The sequence below is a fragment of the Zosterops lateralis genome, assembly GCF_965231275.1.
Source record: "Zosterops lateralis genome assembly, chromosome: 35".
In the NCBI taxonomy this organism is placed as follows: Eukaryota; Metazoa; Chordata; class Aves; order Passeriformes; family Zosteropidae; genus Zosterops; species Zosterops lateralis.
Window position 1 is genome coordinate 2,130,627 of NC_139795.1, and position 19,416 is coordinate 2,150,042.

A 19,416-nucleotide genomic window follows, 5' to 3' on the forward strand; every position below is an offset into this window, starting at 1 on the left:
AGGGAGTGTAGCGGTAGAGACCACTCCCTGATTAAAGGTGATCCCCCCAAAGGGAATCCCTCCCCAGCCCCCTCCCCATTTAACCTGAGCCCCCTCCCCATTTCAGCCCAGCCCCCTCCCCATTTAACCCGAGCCCCCTCCCCATTTGACCCCAGCCCCCTCCCCATTTAACCGCAGCCCCCTTCCCATTTAACCGCAGCCCCCTCCCCATTTAACCGCAGCCCCCTCCCCATTTAACCCCAGCCCCCTCCCCATTTAACCCGAGCCCCCTCCCCATTTAACCGCAGCCCCCTCCCCATTTAACCGCAGCCCCCTCCCCATTTAACCCGAGCCCCCTCCCCATTTAACCGCAGCCCCCTCCCCATTTAACCGCAGCCCCCTCCCCATTTAACCTGAGCCCCCTCCCCATTTAACCGCAGCCCCCTCCCCATTTAACCTGAGCCCCCTCCCCATTTAACCGCAGCCCCCTCCCCATTTAACCCGAGCCCCCTCCCCATTTAACCGCAGCCCCCTTCCCATTTGACCCCAGCCCCCTCCCCATCCCCTCACCTGCTGCTGCCGCTGGAACCGGGGGGGCAGCGACTTCTGGTATTTGGGGTACGGGGGGGGCTGGGCCGGGGGGGGCTGTCGGGGGGGCGCCCCCCCCTCGCCTTTGGGGTCTCCCCCCCCCCTTGGGGGGCGCAGCAGCGGCCGGGGGGGCCGGGGGGGCCGGGGGCGGCTCCTGGGGGGGCTCGGGGGGCTCCTCCGGGGGGGGCGGCTCTGCTGGGGGGGCATTGAGGGGTCAGGGGGGGTCTGTGACCCCCAGACCCCAAATTAACCCCCACGGGACCCCCAGACCCCAAATTAACCCCCACGGGACCCCAGACCCCAAATAAACCCCCACAGGACCCCCAGACCCCAAATTAACCCCCACGGGACCCCAGACCCCAAATTAACCCCAATGGGACCCCCAGACCCCACTGAGGGACCCCCAGACCCCAAATTAACCCCCACGGGACCCCCAGACCCCCCAATAACCCCCATGGGGCACCCCCAGACCCACCCAGAACCCCCGAGACACCCCCAGACCCCCCAGCCCTGCCATGGGGCCCCCCTAAAACCCCCAATAACCACTACAGAGCACCCCCAGACCCCCCTCAAAAGACCCCAGACCCCCCAGTAACACCCCCAGACCCCCCAAACCCCATGAGACCCCCCCCAGACACCCCAAACCCCCCCCAAGCCCCCCCAAACCCCCCTCACCTGTTCCCCCAGCGCTCTCAGCCTCCTCCCTGTGCTCCTCCTGCTCCGGCACCACCTCGGGGGTCTCGGGCCCGGGGGTCTCGGGGGGTCCCGGGGGGGTCTCTGCAGCAGCTCCCCCACCCTGGGGGGGCCCGGGGGGCGGTGCCGGGGGTCCCGGGGGGGCCCCGCCCTGGGGGCGCCTCTCGGGGGGGGCCCCGAATTTCTCGTCGAGGCGTTTGAGCTTCTCGGCGCAGGCGGCGCGGCGCTGCTCGGCCATGCGGCGCTCCTCGGCCTCGCGGCGCCGCCGCGCCCGCGCCACGGCCTGCGACAGCTCGGCACAGCTCTGCCGGCGGCGCCGCCGCCACGCCTCGTCCTCGTCCTGCAGGTAAATCACCTGTGTGACACCTGTGTGACACCTGAATACACCTGTGTACTGCTACACCTGAGCTATGGACACCTGAGCTACAGCCACGGCCTGGGACAGCTCGGCACAGCTCTGCCGGCGGCGCCGCCGCCACGCCTCGTCCTCGTCCTGCAGGTGAGACACCTGAGTGACACACCTGAGCACACCTGTGTACAGCTATAGACACCTGTGATACACCTGTGATACCCTACAGACACCTGAGCTACAACCACGGCCTGGGACAGCTCGGCACAGCTCTGCCGGCGGCGCCGGCGCCACGCCTCGTCCTGCAGGTGAGACACCTGAGTGTACCTGCGACACACCTGAGCACACCTGTTTAACACCTGTAATACACCTGAGCACACCTGGGTACACCTGTAATACACCTGAGCACACCTGTGCTGCACCTATAATACACCTGAGCTCACCTGGGTACACCTGTAATACACCTGAGCACACCTGTGTCACACCTAAGCACACCTGTGCTACACCTGTAACACACCTGAGCACACCTGATGGCACCTGTGCTGCATCTGTAATACATCTGAGCACACCTGGGTACGCCTGAGCACACTTGTGTCACACCTGTAACACACCTGAGCACCTCTGTGTCATATCTGCATCACACCTGAGCACACCTGTGCTACACCTGTAACACACCTGACCACACCTGTGACCCCCCATGAGCACACCTGTGTCCCCCACATTTCCCCCTCACCCTCCCACCTGTCCCCAGGTGTGCCCTCCCCTCATGTGTCCCCAGGTGTGCCCCCCATCCCTCACCTGTCCCCACCCCTCACCTGTCCCCACCCCTCACCTGTCCCCACCCCTCACCTGTCCCCAGGTGTCCCCACCCCTCACCTGTCCCCACCCCTCACCTGTCCCCAGGTGTCCCCCCCCCTCACCTGTCCCCACCCCTCATCTGTCCCCAGGTGTGCCCCCCCACCCCTCACCTGCCCCCAGGTGTGCCCCCCTCACCTGTCCCCCCACCCCTCACCTGTCCCCAGGTGCTGCACTCACCGGGAGCTCGTTGGGCGTGGCCCAGCTGCCGCGATTGGGCGGCGGCGGCGGCGGGGGCGGGGCCCGGGTGGGCGGGGCCGGGCCCGGGGTGGGCGGGGCCTCCTTGGGCCCCTCCTGGGGGGAGGATTTGGGGGGCTCCTCCTTGGGGGGGGGTGGCGCCTCGGGGGGGGCCGGGGGCTGGTTCTCCTTCCTGGGGGGACACGGGGGGTCAGGGGGGGGTCCCAGGGGGGGTCTGGGGAGGGATCCCGCCCCTGATTTGGGTGGGGGGTCACGGGGGTTTGGGGAGGGGTCCCGCCCCTATTTTGGGCGGGGGTCTCACCCCTCGTCCTCCTCCTCCTCGTCCCTCCCGTCCTCCTCGTCGCTGAATTTCAGTTTCTCGCTGTAATCGACCTCCTCGTGGGCTCCTGGGGGGAAACGTGGGTGGGGGTCCCGTGCTGGGCCCTGAGACCCCCTGGAGACCCCTGGACCGCAAATCCCCCCAAAATCCCCCCACATCCCCCTAAATCCTCCCCAAATCCCCCTAAATCACCCCCAGCACCCCCCAAATCTCCCCAAAAACACACAATAATCCCCCCAACCCCCCCAAATTCCCCCCAAAACTCCCCAAAATCCCCCTCAAATCCCCCCACATCCTCCTAAATCCCCCCCAAATCCCCTAAATCCCCCCAAATCATGCCCCAAATCCCCCTGAATCCTCCCCAAATCCCCTGAAATCCCCCCCACATCCCCCTAAATCTCCCCCAATTCCCCCAGAGCCCCCTAAATCCTCCCCAAATCCCCTCTACATCCCCCTAAAACCCCCCAAATCACCCCAAATCCCCCTCAAATCTCCCCCAATCCCCCCTAAATCCCCCCCAAACCCCCCCAGCCCCCCGTTACCTGCCCAGCCCTCGTCGTTCTCCTGGTCCAGCTCATCGAACTCCCGCAGCTCGTCCTGGCGCAGGACGGGGGGCCGGGATGGGGGGGAGCCCCCCCGAGGGGGGCCTGGGGCTCCACGGGGACCCCCCGGCCGTGGGAACCTGGGGGGGACCCCAAAAACATCCTCAGGGGTTGTGGGGGGGAACGGGTGTGGGGGGGTTTGGGTTGGGGAGGGGGATTTGAGGTTTTGGGGTCCCCCAGATGGGATTTGGGGGGGTTTGGGGTTCAGTCTGGGTGTGGGGATGGTGGGGAAATGAGGTTTGGGGGTCCCAAGGGGATTTGGGGTCCCAGGGGTATTTGGGGTCCCAGGATTTGGGGTCCCAGGATTTGGGGTCCCGGGGAGTTTGGGGGTCCAGGGGGGATTTGGTGTCCCGGGGGGATTTGGGGTCCCAGGGGGATTTGGGGTCTCAGGAGGGATTTGGGGTCCCAGGATTTGGGGTCCGGGGGGGATTTGGGGTCTCAGGATTTGAAGTCCCGGGGGGATTTGGGGTCCAGGGAGATTTGGGGTCCCAGGATTTGGTGTCCAGGGGGGATTTGGGGTCCCAGGAGGGATTTGGGGTCCCAGGATTTGGGGTCCAGGGGGGATTTGGGGTCCCAGATTTGGGGTCCAGGGGGGATTTGGGGACCCCCACTCACCTCTGTGCGTCGGGGCCTCGGAAGGGCCCGTAGGGCGGCGGGAAGGGCAGGTACGGGGGGTACATCTGTGGGACACCCCAAAATCAGCCACGAGACCCCCAGAGACACCCCAAAATCAGTGGGGACCCCCCCAGGGGTGGGGCAGAGCCCCCCAGGGGGGTCAGCCCCTTGTTTTGTTTTTTTTTAAGGGGGTTTGGGGAGCATTTTTATTTTGGTTTTTTTGAGTTTTTTTTGGGGAAAGAGGAAATTTTTTGGGGTTTTTTTGGGGAGGGGGTTTTCTGGGGAGGGGGTTTGTTTGGGGTTTTTTTGGGGAAGAGAAATTTTCTGGGATTTTTTCTTTTTTTTCTTTGGGAAAAAAGAAATTTTTTGGAGGCGGAGAATTTTTGGGGTAGTTTTTTAGGGAGGAGCAATTCTTTAGGGAAAAGAATTTTTGAGAAGGGGGAATTTTTGGGGAGGGGGAATTTTTGGGGAGGGGGAATTTTGGGGAGGGGGAATTTTTGGGGAGGAGGAAATTTTTTGTGGAAACAGAATTTTTAGGGGGAATTTTTTGGGGGTTTTTTTTGAGGAGGGGAAATTTTTCTGGGGGGGAGGTTTTGAGGAGAATTTTTTTTGGGGAGGGGGTGTCCTGGGGTACTCACAAAGGGCGGCATCACCCCCCGGTACGGGGGGAAATGGGGGGGCCCGGGGGGGGCGGCCCCCCCTCCCTCGGCCGGCGGCTCCTCAGCCCCGCGGCCGTCCCGCCAGCTGCCCCCTGGGGGGCAAAAACGGGGGTCAGGGGGGGAAAATGGGGGTCGGGGGGGTAAAATGGGGGTCAGGGGGGGAAAACAGGGGGTCAGGGGGGTGGTAAAGGGGTTAAGGGGGGGCAAAAATGGGGTCAGGGGGGGAAAAACGGGGTCAGGGGGGGCAAAGAGGGGGTCGGGGGGGTAAAAATGGGGTCAGGGGGGTGGTAAAGGGGTCATGGGAGGGCAAAATCAGGGTCAGGGGGGGAAAAAATGGGGTCAGGGGGGTGGTAAATGGGTCAGGGGGGGGTCTTGAGGGGAGAAATGGGGTCAGGGTGGAATTGGGGGTCCCAGAGTGGGATTGGGGGTTTTGGGGTGGGGTTGGGGGTCCCGGGATGGAGTTGGGAGCTCCCATAGAAAATTTGGGGTGGGATTGGGAGCCCCCCCAGGGTGTTTTGGGGGGGGGTCGGGGGTCCCGAGGCAGGGTTGGGGATCCCAGGGCAAGGTGGGCTGGGCTGGGGGGTCCCAGGCTGGGCTCAGGGGTCCTGGGGCAGGGTGGGTTTGGGTTGGGGGTCCCAGGGGTGGGTCAGGGGTCCCAGGGCAGGCTCGGGGGTCCCGGGGGTGGGTCAGGGGTCTCGGGCCAGGCTCAGGGGTCCCAGGGGGTGGGGTCAGGGGTCCTGGGGGTGGGTCAGGGGTCTCGGGCCAGGCTCAGGGGTCCCGGGGGTGGGTCAGGGGTCTCGGGCCAGGCTCGGGGGTCCCAGGGGGTGGGGTCAGGGGTCCTGGGGGTGGGTCAGGGGTCCCGGGGCAGGGTGGGCCAGGCGGGTTTGGGTCGGGGGTCCCAGGGCAGGGTGGGGCGGGCTCGGGGGTCCCGGGGCAGGGTCAGGGGGGTGGTCACTCACCGTGGGGGCGGGGGCTCGGTGCGCGCCCACCCGACCCGTCGGCAGCGCCCCCCCGCTCGCGGCCGCCCCTCCCCCGCTCGGCGGCCGCCCCCAAACTGGGGAACTCCTCCCGCGAGAACCGGCCCGGGAGGGGGGGCGCTCTGGCACCTGGGGGGCACACGGGGGGTCAGGGGCGACCCCGGAACGTGGGGAGGGGGCTCGGGGACCCCCCACAGCTGGGGGCACCCACAAACCCCGGGGGAGGGGCCAGGGAGGGTCCCAAACTGGGGGGGGGTCAGAGCTCCCCCATAGCTGGGACCCCCCCAGACCCCAGGTCAGGGGTCAAAGACCCCCCAAACCCCAGGGGAAGGCTGAGGGAGGGTCCCAAACCAGGGGGTCTCAGAGCTGGGACCCCCCCAAACCCCAGGTCAGGGGTCAAAGAGGGTCCCAAACCCCAGGTCAGGGGTCAGGGACCCTCCCCAAACCCCAGGTCAGGGGTCAGGGAGGGTCCCCACAGTCCCCAAGGCCGTCCCAGGGCTGTCCCCACTCCCAGGGGGTCTCCCCAGTCCCAGGGGGGCTCCCCAGCCCCAGGTGGTCTCCCCAGCCCTGGGGGTCTCTCCCCACCCCCAGGGTCTCCCCAGCCCAGGTGGTCTCCCCAGCCCCGGGGGTCTCTCCCCAGCCCCGGGGGTCTCTCCCCAGCCCCAGGGGGTCTCCCCAGCCCCGGAGGTCTCTCCCCAGCCCCAGGTGGTCTCCCCAGCCCCGGGGGTCTCCCCAGCCCCAGGTGGTCTCCCCCCAGCCCCGGGGGTCTCTCCCCAGCCCAGGGGGGCTCCCCAGCCCCAGGTGGTCTCCCCAGCCCTGGGGGTCTCTCCCCACCCCCAGGGTCTCCCCAGCCCAGGGGGTCTCCCCAGCCCCGGGGGTCTCTCCCCACCCCCAGGGTCTCCCCAGCCCCGGGGGTCTCTCCCCACCCCCAGGGTCTCCCCAGCCCGGGGGTCTCTCCCCAGCCCGGGGGTCTCCCCAGCCCGGGGGTCTCTCCAGCCCTGGGGGTCTCTCCCCATCCCCGGGGGTCTCCCCAGCCCCGGGGGTCTCTCTCTCACCATCGGCGGGGGAACCGCTGGCCTGCGCCCAGGACTTTGCCGCGCTTGGCGGCGGGGGGGGGTTCTGTGGGGACAATTTGGGGAGGGGTCACAAACTGGGGGGGCTGTACGAGGTGGGGAGGGGTCTCGGGGAGGTTCAAGGGCTCTCAGGGGTCCCACCTCGGGGGTCCCCGGGGTCCGAGTCCCCCCGGGGCCGCTGCAGGGCGGCTGCGAATCCGGCGGTGACGGCGACGGTGGCGGGGGAGGGGCGGAGGGCTCGGAACTGGGGGGGGCAAGGGGGGGTCAGGGGGGGCTGGGGGAGGGGATGGAGACCCCCCGAGTGTCCCCCGGGACCCCCAGAGTGACCCGTGACCGGGGGTCAGTGGGGTCACTCTGGATGGTCCAGCTCGATGTGTCCAGACCCCCCCAGGACCACCCCAGTGTCCCCAAAACCCCCCAGTGTCCCCAAACCCCCCCAGTGTCCCCAAAACCCCCAGTGCCCCCAAACCCCCCAGGACCCTCCCCAGTGTCCCCAAACCCCCCCCAGTGTCCCCAAAACCCCCAGTGCCCCCAAACCCCCCAGGACCCTCCCCAGTGTCCCCAAACCCCCCCCAGTGTCCCCAAACCCCCCAGGACCCCCCCAGTGTCCCCAGACCCCCCAGTGTCCCCAAACCCCCCAGGACCACCCTTAGTGTCCCCAGACCCCCCCCCAGCCCCCCAAAGTCCCCCCACCTGAGGGGGTCAGGGGGGTCACTCTGGGCCCCCCCATCCTGGGATACCCCAAACCCCCTCCCCAACCACAGGGGTCATTCCAGCCCCCACCCCAGACCCTCCTCAGGCCCCCAAAGCCCCCCCAAAGACCCCCAAAGCCCCCCCAAAGACCCCCAAAGCCCCCCCAGAGCCCCCAGACCTGCGGGGGTCGGGGGGGTCGCTGCGGCTGGCCCATCCCGAGCCGTCTCGGGGCACCAGGGCCACGTTGGGGTCGTTCCCTTTGTTCTCGGCCTTCAGGCTCGGCAGGTGCGCGGGGGGGGGCATGCGCCGGGTGGGCACCTTGCCCAGGCTCTGCAGCCCATGGCGGGGGGCTCCTGGGGGGTATGGGGGCTGTGAGACCCCCTGAACAGCCCCCAAACCCCCCTGAGCTCCACTGAGACCACTGAACCTGCCCCCGCACCCAGCCCAGGCTCTGCAGCCCATGGCGGGGGGCGCCTGGGGGCAGGGGGGGGGGTGAGACCCCTGAGAGCCCCCTGAACCCCCTGAGCCCCCCAAACCTCCCTGAGATATCCCTGAAACCCCTGACCCCTGGTGAGACCCTCAAACCTCCCCCCGCACCCAGCCCAGGCTCTGCAGCCCAGGGCGGGGGTCTCACACAATGGAACCCACCACAACACACCTGAGGAGGGGTCCCACAAGCCCCCCAGAACCCCATGACCCCCCAAGCCCCACTATAGGGGGGGGTCACACAAGCAAAGACCCCAAAATGAAGACGCTGGGGATGCCACACCCCCTCCCTCCCCACCCAGAACCCCCAAATCCCCTCCTCATCCCAAGGATCCCCCCGCCAGTCCCCCCCAAACCCGGGGGTCCCGTACCGGAGGGCCGGGGGGGCTCCAGGGGCCGCCCCCGGTAGCTCTCACTGAGGCTCAGGCAGTTGTAGCGCCGGCCCCGCGCAGCCCGATCGCTCATGGCGCCGCATCGGCCGCGGGACCTGCGGGGGGGACACCGGGGGGTCACCGGGGGGTCACCGGGGGGATACCAGGGGGGTCACCAGGGGGGTCACAGGGCACCGGGGGGGGTCACCGGGGGGACACCGGGGGTCACCGAGCACCAGGGGGGGACACTGGGAGGGGCCACACCGGGCACCGGGGGGGGTCACACAGAGCACTGTGGGGGTCACCGGGGGAGACACTGGGGGGATCACAGGTCACCCGGGATGGGGGGGTCACTCTGGGAGGGGTCACACCGAGCACCGGGGGGACACACAGGGGGTTATACAGGGCACAGGGGGGGGTCACAGAGCACCGGGGGGGGTCAGACAGGGGGTCAGAGAGGGCACAGGGGGGTCACAGGGCACTGGGGGGGTCACCGGGGGAGACACTGGGGGGTCACCAGGGGGGTCACCGGGCACTGGGGGGTCACTCTGGGAGGGGTCACACCGAGCACCGGGGGGACACACAGGGGGTCATACAGGGCACGGGGGGGTCACAGGGCACTGGGGGGGTCAGACAGGGGGTCAGAGAGGGCACAGGGGGGGTCACACTGGGGGGTCACAGGGCACAGGGGGACACTGGGGGTCACACAGGGGGATTACCGGGCACCGGGGGGTCACCAGGGGGTGACACAGGGCACAAGGCGGGGGTCACCGAGCACCGGGGGACACCGGGAGGGGTCACACCGGGCACTGGGGGTCACACCGGGGGGGTCACCGGGCACTGGGGGGTCACTATGGGAGGGGTCACACCGGGCACTGGGGGGGTCACAGGGCACCGCGGGGGACAGAAGGGGGTCACACAAGGCATCGGGGGGACACTGGGGGGTCATATCGGGCACAGGAGGGGACAGACCGGCCACCGGGAGTGGACACCAGACAGGTCACCGGGCATTGGGGGTCACTCTGGGAGGGGTCACACCGGGCTGGGGGTCACACCGGGGGGGTCACCGAGCACCGGGGGGGTCAGACAGGGCACCGGGGGTGGACACTGAACAGGTCACCGGGCACTGGGGGGGACACCGGGGGGTCACCGGGCACTGGGGGGTCACTCTGGGAGGGGTCACACCGGGCCGGGGGTCACACCGGGCACTGGGGGGGGTCACACCGGCTCGGGGGGTTACCGTGAGGGGAAATACCGGGGCTCGGTAACACCGGGGGGGTCACACCGGGTCAGGGGTAACACCGCCCCGGGGGGGTCACACAGAACCGGGGGGGTCACACAGGACCGGGGGGGTCACACAGGACTGGGGGGGGGTCACACAGGACCGGGGGGGTCACACAGGACCGGGGGGGTCACACAGGACTGGGGGGGGGTCACACAGGACCGGGGGGGTCACACAGGACTGGGGGGGGGTCACACAGGACTGGGGGGGTCACACAGGACCGGGGGGGGTCACACAGGACCGGGGGGGGGTCACACAGGACCGGGGGTTCACACAGAACCGGGGGGGTCACACAGGACCCGGGGGGGTCACACCGGGCCGGGAGGGGTCACACAGGACCGGGGGGGTCACACAGGACCGGGGGGGTCACACAGGACCGGGGAGGGCCACACAGGACCGAGACACACCGGCACCGCCACACGCAGGGCCCACACCCCCGCCAGGCCCACAGAGAACCGGGAAAGGCCCCACAGGCCGCGCGGCCCCACCGGGAGCCCCGAGCCCACCGGAGCGCCCCGGGGGTTGGGCGGGGGGTCCCGGAGCCTCACGGGCCTCTCCCCCCCCTCTCCCCCTCCCCACAACGAGCCCCGCCCCGTTACCGGAGCCCCCCCGGCCCCGCCCCTCCCGTTCCCGGTCTGAGGGGGGGGGGGGGGGGGGGCCCTCGCCGTTCCAAGATGGCGGCGCCGCCTCGGCCCGGCCTGAGGGAGGGGAAACACGGGGACGGATCGGGGCCCCTCCCGCCGCCTCCCCCGGCCCCGTTACCGACCTGTCCGCCCCGGGCGGGCTCCGGCGGCGGCGGCTCCGCGCTCGGGGGCCGCGGGCGGGGCGGGCGGGCGCCGGATGGCGGCGGATTCCGCTGCCCCCCCCCTCCCTCCCTCCCTCCCTCAGACACGGCCCGCGGGGCCTCCCGCGCATGCGCCGCGCGCGGGGCGGGGCGGGGAAAAGGGGGCGGGGTTTGGGGCGGGGACGCGCCGCCATTGGCTGAAAGAGCCGCGCGGGCAAAACCAACGAGACGGGTTAAAGGGGGGGGAAGGCGGGAAAGGGGAAATCCCCCCCCCCCGTTCCCGCCCGGTGGATGGAGCGGCCCCGGCGGTGACGTCATTGCGAGGGGCGGGGACGGGAGGAGGCAGCGCCCCCTGGCGGCGGGAAGAGCCCGGCGGGGATGGTCGCCATGGAAACCGTGGGGGGGGAACTGGGGGGACTGGGAGGGACTGGGAGGGACTGGGGGGACTGGGAGGGGACTGGGAGGGACTGGGAGGGGATTTGGGGACACTGGGAGGGGACTGGGATGAACTGGGAGACACTGGGATGGACTGGGGGACACTGGGAGGGGACACTGGAGACACTGGGGACACCGGGAAGCCCCAGGGACATTCCCCCCGCTAAAAATAAAAACCCACAAAGTCTCGAAATGACGCCCCAGTTTCTCTTTATTGGGGTTTTCCACAATAAATTACAGACGGGGAAATAAATTACCGGCCCCGCCCACAACCGGCGGCTTTTTTTGGCCGTTTTTGTGCCATAAATATAAAAAAGTTCGTAAAAAAAAATTCATATAATTGTATAAAAAACTACAAGCTCCAGAAAATCCGTAACAAAGTCTATAAATAATACAATAAATATAATTTTTTAGCTTCTACAGTTCTATAGTTATTGAGTTTAGTTGTGTCTTCTGGTCCTGAGTGGTCCCAGTTGTGACCAGCTCGGGGGGATTTGGGGACCCCAAATCCATTTAACCCTTTACAGAGCCCAGTTCCCTCTGCCCTGATCAATCTCTGTGATCCCAAAGGATCCCAAATCCATTTTCCCCTTGACAGATCCTGATCCCAATTCACCCTGATCAATTGCTGACCCCAAATGACCCCAGACCCATTTAACGTTTAACAGATCCTGATCCCAATTGTCCCTGATCAATCATTCTGACCCCAAATGATCCTAAATCCATTCACTCCTTAACAGATCCCAATTCCATCTGTCTCTGGTCAATCATTCTGATCCCAAATGAGCCCAATCCCATTTTAGGGAACTGCCTCCTTCTCTGTGACCCCTAATCCACCCCTGTAACCCCAAATCCACACTCTGTACCCCCTAATCCACCCCCAGCATCCCCAAATCCCATCCCCAGGGTTCCAGGACCCCCATAACTCACCCCAGGACCCCCTAATCCACCCCCAGCACCCCAAAATACGCCTGCCCGGCCCCATGAAGATCCAAAAACCTCCCTGCCGAGGTGGTGGCCGCCAGCTGGTCCCCCTGTACCCCCGTAACTCACCCCCATAGCCCCTTTACCCCCCTAATCCACCCCAGGACCCCCTAATCGACCCCCAGCACCCCGAAATACGCCTGCCCCGCCCCGTGCAGATCCAGGAACCTCCCGGCCGAGGTGGTGGCCGCCAGCTGGTCCCCTTTACCCCCATCCCACTCCCATTTACCCCCATCCCTGGGGTCCCAGGACCCCCTAACTCACCCCAGGACCCCCTATAGCCCCCTAATCGACCCCTAGGACCCCGAAATACGCCTGCCCGGCCCCATGGAGATCCAAAAACCTCCCCGCCGAGGTGGTGGCCGCCAGCTGGTCCCCGTTACCCTGTACCCCCGTACCCCCAGCACCCCATAACTCACCCCAGGACCCCCTGGACCCCCTATACCCCCACCCTGAGGGTCTCAGGACCCCCTAATCCACCCCCAGCACCCCAAAATACGCCTGCCCCGCCCCGTGCAGATCCAAAAACCTCCCAGCCGAGGTGGTGGCCGCCAGCTGGTCCCCTTTACCCCCATCCCCATACCCCCAGGACCCCATAACTCAACCCAGGACCCCCTATACCCCCTGTACCCCCAAATCCAGCCCCTAATCGACCCCCAGCACCCCGAAATACGCCTGCCCCGCCCCGTGCAGGTCCAGGAACCTCCCCGCCGAGGTGGTGGCCGCCAGCTGGTCCCCTTTACCCCCATCCCACTCCCATTTACCCCCATCCCTGGGGTCCCAGGACCCCCTAACTCACCCCAGGACCCCCTAATCGACCCCCAGCACCCCGAAATACGCCTGCCCGGCCCCATGGAGATCTAAAAACCTCCCCGCCGAGGTGGTGGCCGCCAGCTGGTCCCCTTTACCCTGTACCCCTATAAACCCTGTACCCCCTAATCCACATTCAGGACCCCCTATGACCCCTAATCGACCCCCAGCACCCCAAAATACGCCTGCCCGGCCCCATGAAGATCTAAAAACCTCCCGGCCGAGGTGGTGGCCGCCAGCTGGTCCCCGCGGCGCAGCAGGAACACGGCCCCCTGGTAGAGGGACTCTGCCCAGAGCCCCCCGCGGCTCCCGGCCCCGCAGACGGAGCGTGCCGCCCGCAGCAGGGGCACGTCCCGGGGGTACTCGGGGGACAGGCGGGACACGGCCAGGCGCAGGGGCCGCCCCGGGGAGCGCGGGGGGCAGCGCCAGCCCTGGAAGGCGGCGGCGGCGTAGACGAAGTAAAGGCCGTCCCGGGGGACCACCAGGCGGTTCCCGCGCAGACGGACCCCGTTCCGGACCAGCGCCGGCGCCACGTCGGCCTCCCACACCAGGGAGCGCCGGGGGGACGGCCAGGAGGAGGCTGGGGGAGAAATGAGGGGTTAACATCATTAACATACCCTAAAATATCCAAAACATATCCCAAAGTGTCCTAACAAACCCCAAAATCCCCGTCTCCCACACCAGGGAGCGCCGGGGGGACGGCCAGGAGGAGGCTGGGGGGGAAAACAGGGGGTTAGAGACCCAAAAAATATCATAAAGTGTCCAAAAAATATCCTAATGTATCCCAAAAATATCCTAAAGTGTCCTAACAAACCCAAACATCCCCGTCTCCCACACCAGGGAGCGCCGGGGGGACGGCCACGACGAGGCTGGGGGGAGAAATAGGGGGTTAACATCATTAATATATCCCTAAGTATCCAAAAAATATCATAAAGTGTCCTAAAAGTGTCCTAAAGTGACCCAAAATCCCCGTCTCCCACACCAGGGAGCGCCGGGGGGACGGCCACGACGAGGCTGGGGGGAGAAATAGGGGGTTAACATCATTAATATATCCCTAAGTATCCAAAAAATATTATGAAGTGTCCTAAAAGTGTCCTAAAGTGACCCAAAATCCCCGTCTCCCACACCAGGGAGCGCCGGGGGGACGGCCACGACGAGGCTGGGGGGAGAAATACGGGATTAACATCATTAATATACCCTAAAGTGTCTGAAAAATATCCTAAAGTATCCCAAAAGTGTCCCAAAGTGACCCAAAATCCCCACCAGGAGGCTGAGGGGGGGAGAAACGAAGGGTTAATGTCTCTAAAATATCCTAAAATATCAAAAAAAATACCCTGAAGTATCCTTAAAATGTCCTAAAGTATCTAAAAAATACCTAAAATAGCAAAGTGAACCCAAAAAAACCCCAAAATGAACCCAAAAATCCCCCCCTCCCACCCCAGGGTGACACCAGGAGGAGGCTGGGGGGGGAAATGAGGGATTAGAGACTGGAAAAATATCCTAAAGTGTCCAAAAAGTACCAAAAAATATCCCAAACTGTCTTAAAAATACAATAAAAATTCTCTAAATGCAAAGAAAATCCCCAAAATGCAAAAAAATGTCCCAAAAATACAAAAATAATTCCCAAAAATATCGAAATTAACCCTAAAAAATCCCCTCCTCCCACCCCAGGGAGCCCCAGGAGGAAGTTGGGGAGGGAAATGACGAGTTTGGTTCCCTGAAATACCAAAAAAAACCCCAAAATTCTGCACCAGGAAATTCAGTGGGGACGGGTGGGAGGAGGCTGGGGGAGAAACAGGGTCAGGATTCCTGAAAAAACCAAAATAGCCTAAAAATATCCCAAAGTATCTCAAAAATATCCCAAAGTGTCTCAAAAAATACCCCCCAAAATTCCCTAAAATATCAAAATGAATCAAAAATCCCAAAATCAGCCCAAAAATCCCCAAATTAACCAACAAAACACAAAATGAACAAAAAAAAAATCCCAAAATGAGCCCAAAAATACCAAAATTAACCAACTAAATCCAAAATTACCCCAAGAAATCCCAAAATGAGCCCAAAAATCCCAAAATTAACCAACAAAATCCAAAATTAACCCCAAGAAATCCCAAAATGAGCCCAAAAATACCAAAATTAACCAACAAAATCCAAAATTAACCCCAAGAAATCCCAAAATGAGCCCAAAAAACCCCCAAATGAAGCAAAAAAATCCCAAAATTGAAGCCAAAAATTCCAAAATGAACCCAAAAATCCCCAGTGTCCCCCCAATGTCCCCAATGTCCCCAATGTCCCCCCAGTGTCCCCAATGTCCCCAATGTCCCCAATGTCCCCCCAATGTCCCCAATGTCCCCAAGTGTCCCCAGTGTCCCCCCAATGTCCCCAGTCACTCACCCACGACATGAGCAGCAGGTTTGTCCCCTCTCGTCACCTGGGGCAGCCCTGGGGACACCAAAGGGGGAATTGGGGACATTGGGGACACCGGGGGGGTCCCCACGGGGAGGGGGTGGGCCCAAGGGGACAGGGGGACATGGGGGGGGGCCCAAAGGGGACATTGGGGACACACAGGGGGGGCTCAGGGGGGGGGCCCAAAGGGGACATTGGGGACACAGGGGGGGCTCAGGGGGACACTGGGGGTGGCCCAAAAGGGACATTGGGGACACACAGGGGGGGCTCAGGGGGGGTTGGTGGCCCCAAAGGGGACATTGGGGACATGGGGGGGGTCCCAAAGGGGGACAGGGGGACATTGGGGACACAGGGTGGGGGGCTCAGGGGGGTCACTCACCAGGAACAGCCGGGACAGGCATCGCCGAGGGGTCCTGGGGGGACACAGAGCGGTCAGGAGGGGACAGGGGACATGGGGGGGACAGGAGGGGACACGGGGGGTCCTGGGGGGACACAGAGCCATCACTGAGGGGACGCAGGGGGGACAGGGGACAGAGAGGGGACATTGGGGGGACACAGAGGGGACACAGAGGGGACGTGGGGGGACAGGAAGGGACACAGGGGACAAATGAGGAACACACGGAGGGGACATTGGGGGACACAAGGGACAGGAGGAGACACAGAGGGGACATAGAGAGACATGGGGGACACACAGGGGGACACACAGGGGACATGGGGGGACATAGAGGGGACATGGGGGACCCAGCGGGGACACCGAAAGGACATGGGGGGGTCAGAGGGGACACACAGGGAACACAGGGGGGACACAGGAGGACACAGAGGGGTCAGAGAGGGGACATTGGGGGACATGAGGGACAGGAGGGGACACAGAGGGGACACAAAGAGACACGGGGTACACAGGGGGGACACAGCGGGGACAAAAAAGGGACACAAAAGGGACACAGAAGGGACAGGAGAGGACATGGAGGGGACACAGAGGGATATGGGGGACACAGGGGACACAAAGATGACACAAAGGGGACATGGGGGAGCCAGAGGTGACACAGAGGGGACACAAAAGGGACACAGGGGGACACACAGGGGGACACAGAGGGGACACAGATGACACAGAAGGGACACAGGGGACACAGAGGGGACACAAATGACACAAAAAGGCCACAAAAAGGCTCCGTACCTGTCGGGGCAGGCGAGTGGCAGCCCCGGGGCTCACGGGCACCCCCAGCAGCAGCAGCACAGACACCACCAGCACCCCGGGGACACCGACGTGGGTGACACCGGGGACACCGGGGACACCGGGGACACCGGGGACACCGGGGACAGCCGGGGGGGGCCCGGCCATGGCCGTTCTGAGCCCGCCCGGCCCCCCCAGGGCCCTTTAAGGCCCCCCCGGCCCCCGCAGGGGCTGGGAAAGGGAAACCCCAAGCGGGGGAGGAGTTCAACTGAAATTTGGGGAGTTTGGGGGGTCTTTTCTTCCCTTTCCCCCCACCCCAAAATCCCCCCAAAGGGAAATCAGAGCTGCTGCCTCACCCTCTCCTCAAATTAATTAATTATCGTCTCATTAATAGTGTTATTAATTGTTTCCCCGCCCCTTTTTGGTTTTTTTTCCGTGGTGGGAAAACCCGGCGGGGGCGGGGGGAGGATGTGACACCCCCCCCCCAAAAAAAAAAAAAAAAAGGAACTGAACGAAAAAGGTCCCAAAAAAAACCCCCCAAAAGCCGGGGAGGCCCCAAAACCGCCCGAGGGGAACCCGAAACCAGCGCGGGGGAGGCGGAAAATCCGGGGGGGCCCGAAAATGGGACAGGAACTGGGGGAGGGGCCGAAAATCCGGCTAAAAACGGCACAAAATCCGCCCGAAAATTATCACAGAGACCCCAAAAAAAAATCTCAGAGGCCCCAAATCCCCCCCAGGGCCCCCAAATCCTCCCCCCAAAAAATCTCAGAGCCCCCAAATCCCACAAAAAATTATTTCAGAGTCCCCAAATTCCCCCCCAGGAAAATCTCAGAGCTCCCAAAAAAAATCTCAGAGTCCCCAGAAAAACGCAAAAATATTTCAGAGTCCCCAAATCCCCTCAGGGCCCCCAAATCCTCCCCCAAAAAAATGTCAGAGCCCCCAAATCCCCCCAAAAATTATTTCAGAGTCCCCAAATCCTCCCCCAAAAAATCTCAGGGCCCCCAAATCCCCCCCAGGGCCCCCAAATCCCCCCCAAAAAATCTCAGAGCCCCTAAATCTCTCTGGGGGGTCCCAAACCCCCTTTTTTATTCCCCTTTAAGTCTCAGTTCATTTCAGAACCTCCAAATCTCAGTTTTGGGGGGTCTTTAAAGCCCCCCCAGAAATAATTTAAGTTTTTTCTTTTATTTTGGAGTCCCCACATCCGTTTGGGGGGGATTTTCGGGTCTTTTTCAGGTTTTTTTTTTCTCCTTTTTTGGGCTCCCACGTCCCGAACTGCTCCAGGTTTGGATCTGGGGGGGAGGAAAAGGGCTGGGACCCCTCCCCAGGGTGGGGGGAGCCCCAAAATCCCTCCTGACCCCCCCGGGATGAGAATTTGGGGGTCCTGGGGGAGGTTTTGGGGGTCCTGGGAGGATTTTTGGGATCCCAGGAAGGTTTTTGGGGGTTCCAGGGGGAATATTTGGGATCCCGGGAGGAGATTTGGGGTCCTGGGAGGGGATTTGGGGGACCCAGGAGGATTTTTTGGGATCCCAGGAAGGTTTTTGGGGATCCCAAGAGGGTTTGGGGGTCCCGGGAGGGTTTTGGGGGGGTCCAGCAGGATTTTTGGGGACCCCAGGAGGGTCTTGGGGGATCCTGAGATAATTTTTGGGGGTCCCGGAGGGTTTTGGGGGGTCCTGGGGGGGTCTCCCCGCGGTCCTCACCGGAAGTGGCCTCAGGGCAGACCGGAAGTGACCTCAGGGCGGACCGGAAGTGGCCTCAGGGCGGACCGGAAGTGCTGCCGAGTCAGGGCGGAAGCCGCCCTGGGCTGTGACAGCGCCCCCTGGCGGAGCGGAGGATCCGAGGAGTCACGGTTAAAAGTCACCGGGGGAGCGACACCCCCCAAACTCCTCCCCAAATTCAGGGGTCCCCGTCCCAAACCCCCCCAGACTCACCGTGGGGGCGAGAGGGGGCGGTCCAACCCCGATTCCTCCGCGGGGGTCTCTGAGGGCGGCACCGGGGGCTTTGGGGGGTCCCGGGGGTCTCACGGCGGGGACTCGGAGGGTCTCATAGGGGGTCCCGGGGGGCTCATGGGGGTCCTGGCGGGCTCAGGGGGGTCCCGGGGGTCTCACAGCAGGTCCCGGAGGGCTCCCGGGTCTTTGGGGGTCTCGGGGGTCTCAAGGTGGTTTTGGGGCTCTCAGGGGGCTCTCGGGGGTTTGGGGGGGGGTCCTGGAGGTCCCAGGGCGGGTCCCGGGGGGCTCGGGGGGGTCTCAGGGCGGTTTCGGGGCCCTCAGGGGGCTCTCGGGCGGGTCCCACCTCTCCATGTACTCCCTCAGCCGGATCTCCCACCCCCGCGCCTCCTCCTCGGACCGAAACCTCCCCTGGACCCTCCCCTGGACCCTTCCCCTGTTCCTCCCCGAGCCCCCCGCGCCCCCCCGGTCCCCCCTCGGTGATTTTGGGGGTCCCGCCACCGCCGCCGCGTCCCCGGGCCCGAAATGCGTCACCCGGGGTCTCCCCCGGCGCCCCCAGCCCAGCCCGGCCCGGTCCCGTTTGAGCTCCGTGGGCACCGGGAGGCGCCGCCCGTTCCCCGCCGGGCCCAGCCCGGCCCCGGCCCAGCCCGCCCGGAGCATGAGCCGGTAACCGGGACCGGCCCCGAGAACCGGGGGGGGCTCGGGAGGAGACCCCAGACCCAAAAGGTGCGCGGTGGAGCGGCCGTGGCGGGCGGGGGGGTCGCGGAACCAGGAGCCGCAGGTGCGGCAGAAATGGGGAGAGTCCTCTGTGCTGCGGGGAGGAAAAAATTACCGGGGGATTAATTAATTACCGGGTAATTAATTAATTAATTAATTAACGGGAAAGGGGGGCTTAGACCCACTTGGGTTGTTTTTCCTCCTCTCCCGGCGGCTCCCGGGGGGTCTCGCCCTCAGCGATCAGACTCTCGTAGAAGCTCCGCGCCTCCTCCCCGGGATCGGCGGCGGCGGTGACCGGGGCCGGTCCCGAGAGCGGCGGCGGCTCCTCCTCCCGCAGCCGCCCGTCCCTCCAGCGGCCGGCCTGGTCCTGGCCCCGGCGGAAGGCGATCAGGGCCATGCGGGGGGCGGTTTGGGGGGTCCCGGGGCCGGT

At 64.6% G+C, this 19,416-nt stretch overlaps 3 protein-coding genes across 3 annotated transcripts in view; all 3 read right to left on the reverse strand.

Annotated features, from left to right (window-relative positions):
• The window catches only part of PRRC2A (proline rich coiled-coil 2A), a gene marked incomplete at its 3' end in the record, with an annotated part of 12,044 nt that extends 1,427 nt beyond the window's left edge, over nt 1–10,617 (reverse strand). The window contains exons 1-16 of the mRNA XM_083881747.1: nt 10,506–10,617; nt 8,458–8,573; nt 7,779–7,953; nt 7,049–7,151; nt 6,890–6,953; nt 5,817–5,963; nt 4,837–4,949; nt 4,199–4,263; nt 3,524–3,663; nt 2,964–3,048; nt 2,645–2,834; nt 1,837–1,968; nt 1,664–1,753; nt 1,243–1,615; nt 720–762; nt 550–670 (exon numbers count right to left, since the gene is read on the reverse strand). Coding sequence (XP_083737873.1) covers nt 550–670; nt 720–762; nt 1,243–1,615; nt 1,664–1,753; nt 1,837–1,968; nt 2,645–2,834; nt 2,964–3,048; nt 3,524–3,663; nt 4,199–4,263; nt 4,837–4,949; nt 5,817–5,963; nt 6,890–6,953; nt 7,049–7,151; nt 7,779–7,953; nt 8,458–8,551 — 1,935 coding nt within the window. The 5' untranslated portion in view covers nt 8,552–8,573; nt 10,506–10,617. The remainder of the gene's footprint in view (nt 1–549; nt 671–719; nt 763–1,242; nt 1,616–1,663; nt 1,754–1,836; nt 1,969–2,644; nt 2,835–2,963; nt 3,049–3,523; nt 3,664–4,198; nt 4,264–4,836; nt 4,950–5,816; nt 5,964–6,889; nt 6,954–7,048; nt 7,152–7,778; nt 7,954–8,457; nt 8,574–10,505) is intronic.
• A 2,290-nt stretch (nt 10,618–12,907) lies between these two features.
• Nucleotides 12,908–17,129, reverse strand: LOC310921586 (lymphotoxin-alpha-like; the record flags this gene model as incomplete). Its single annotated transcript, XM_083881748.1, has 4 exons — nt 16,330–17,129; nt 15,535–15,568; nt 15,144–15,191; nt 12,908–13,332 (listed from the first exon to the last, which is right to left on the reverse strand). The coding sequence occupies exons 1-4, from the start codon at nt 16,492–16,494 to the stop codon at nt 12,908–12,910; spliced, it is 672 nt and encodes a 223-aa protein (XP_083737874.1). The 5' UTR covers nt 16,495–17,129.
• A 249-nt stretch (nt 17,130–17,378) lies between these two features.
• Nucleotides 17,379–19,383, reverse strand: GPANK1 (G-patch domain and ankyrin repeats 1; the record flags this gene model as incomplete). The annotated part of the gene is made up of 4 exons (XM_083881749.1): nt 17,379–17,615; nt 18,024–18,142; nt 18,255–19,080; nt 19,172–19,383. The coding sequence occupies 2 exons, from the start codon at nt 19,381–19,383 to the stop codon at nt 18,570–18,572; spliced, it is 723 nt and encodes a 240-aa protein (XP_083737875.1). The 3' UTR covers nt 17,379–17,615; nt 18,024–18,142; nt 18,255–18,569.
• Nucleotides 19,384–19,416: the final 33 nt, after the last annotated feature.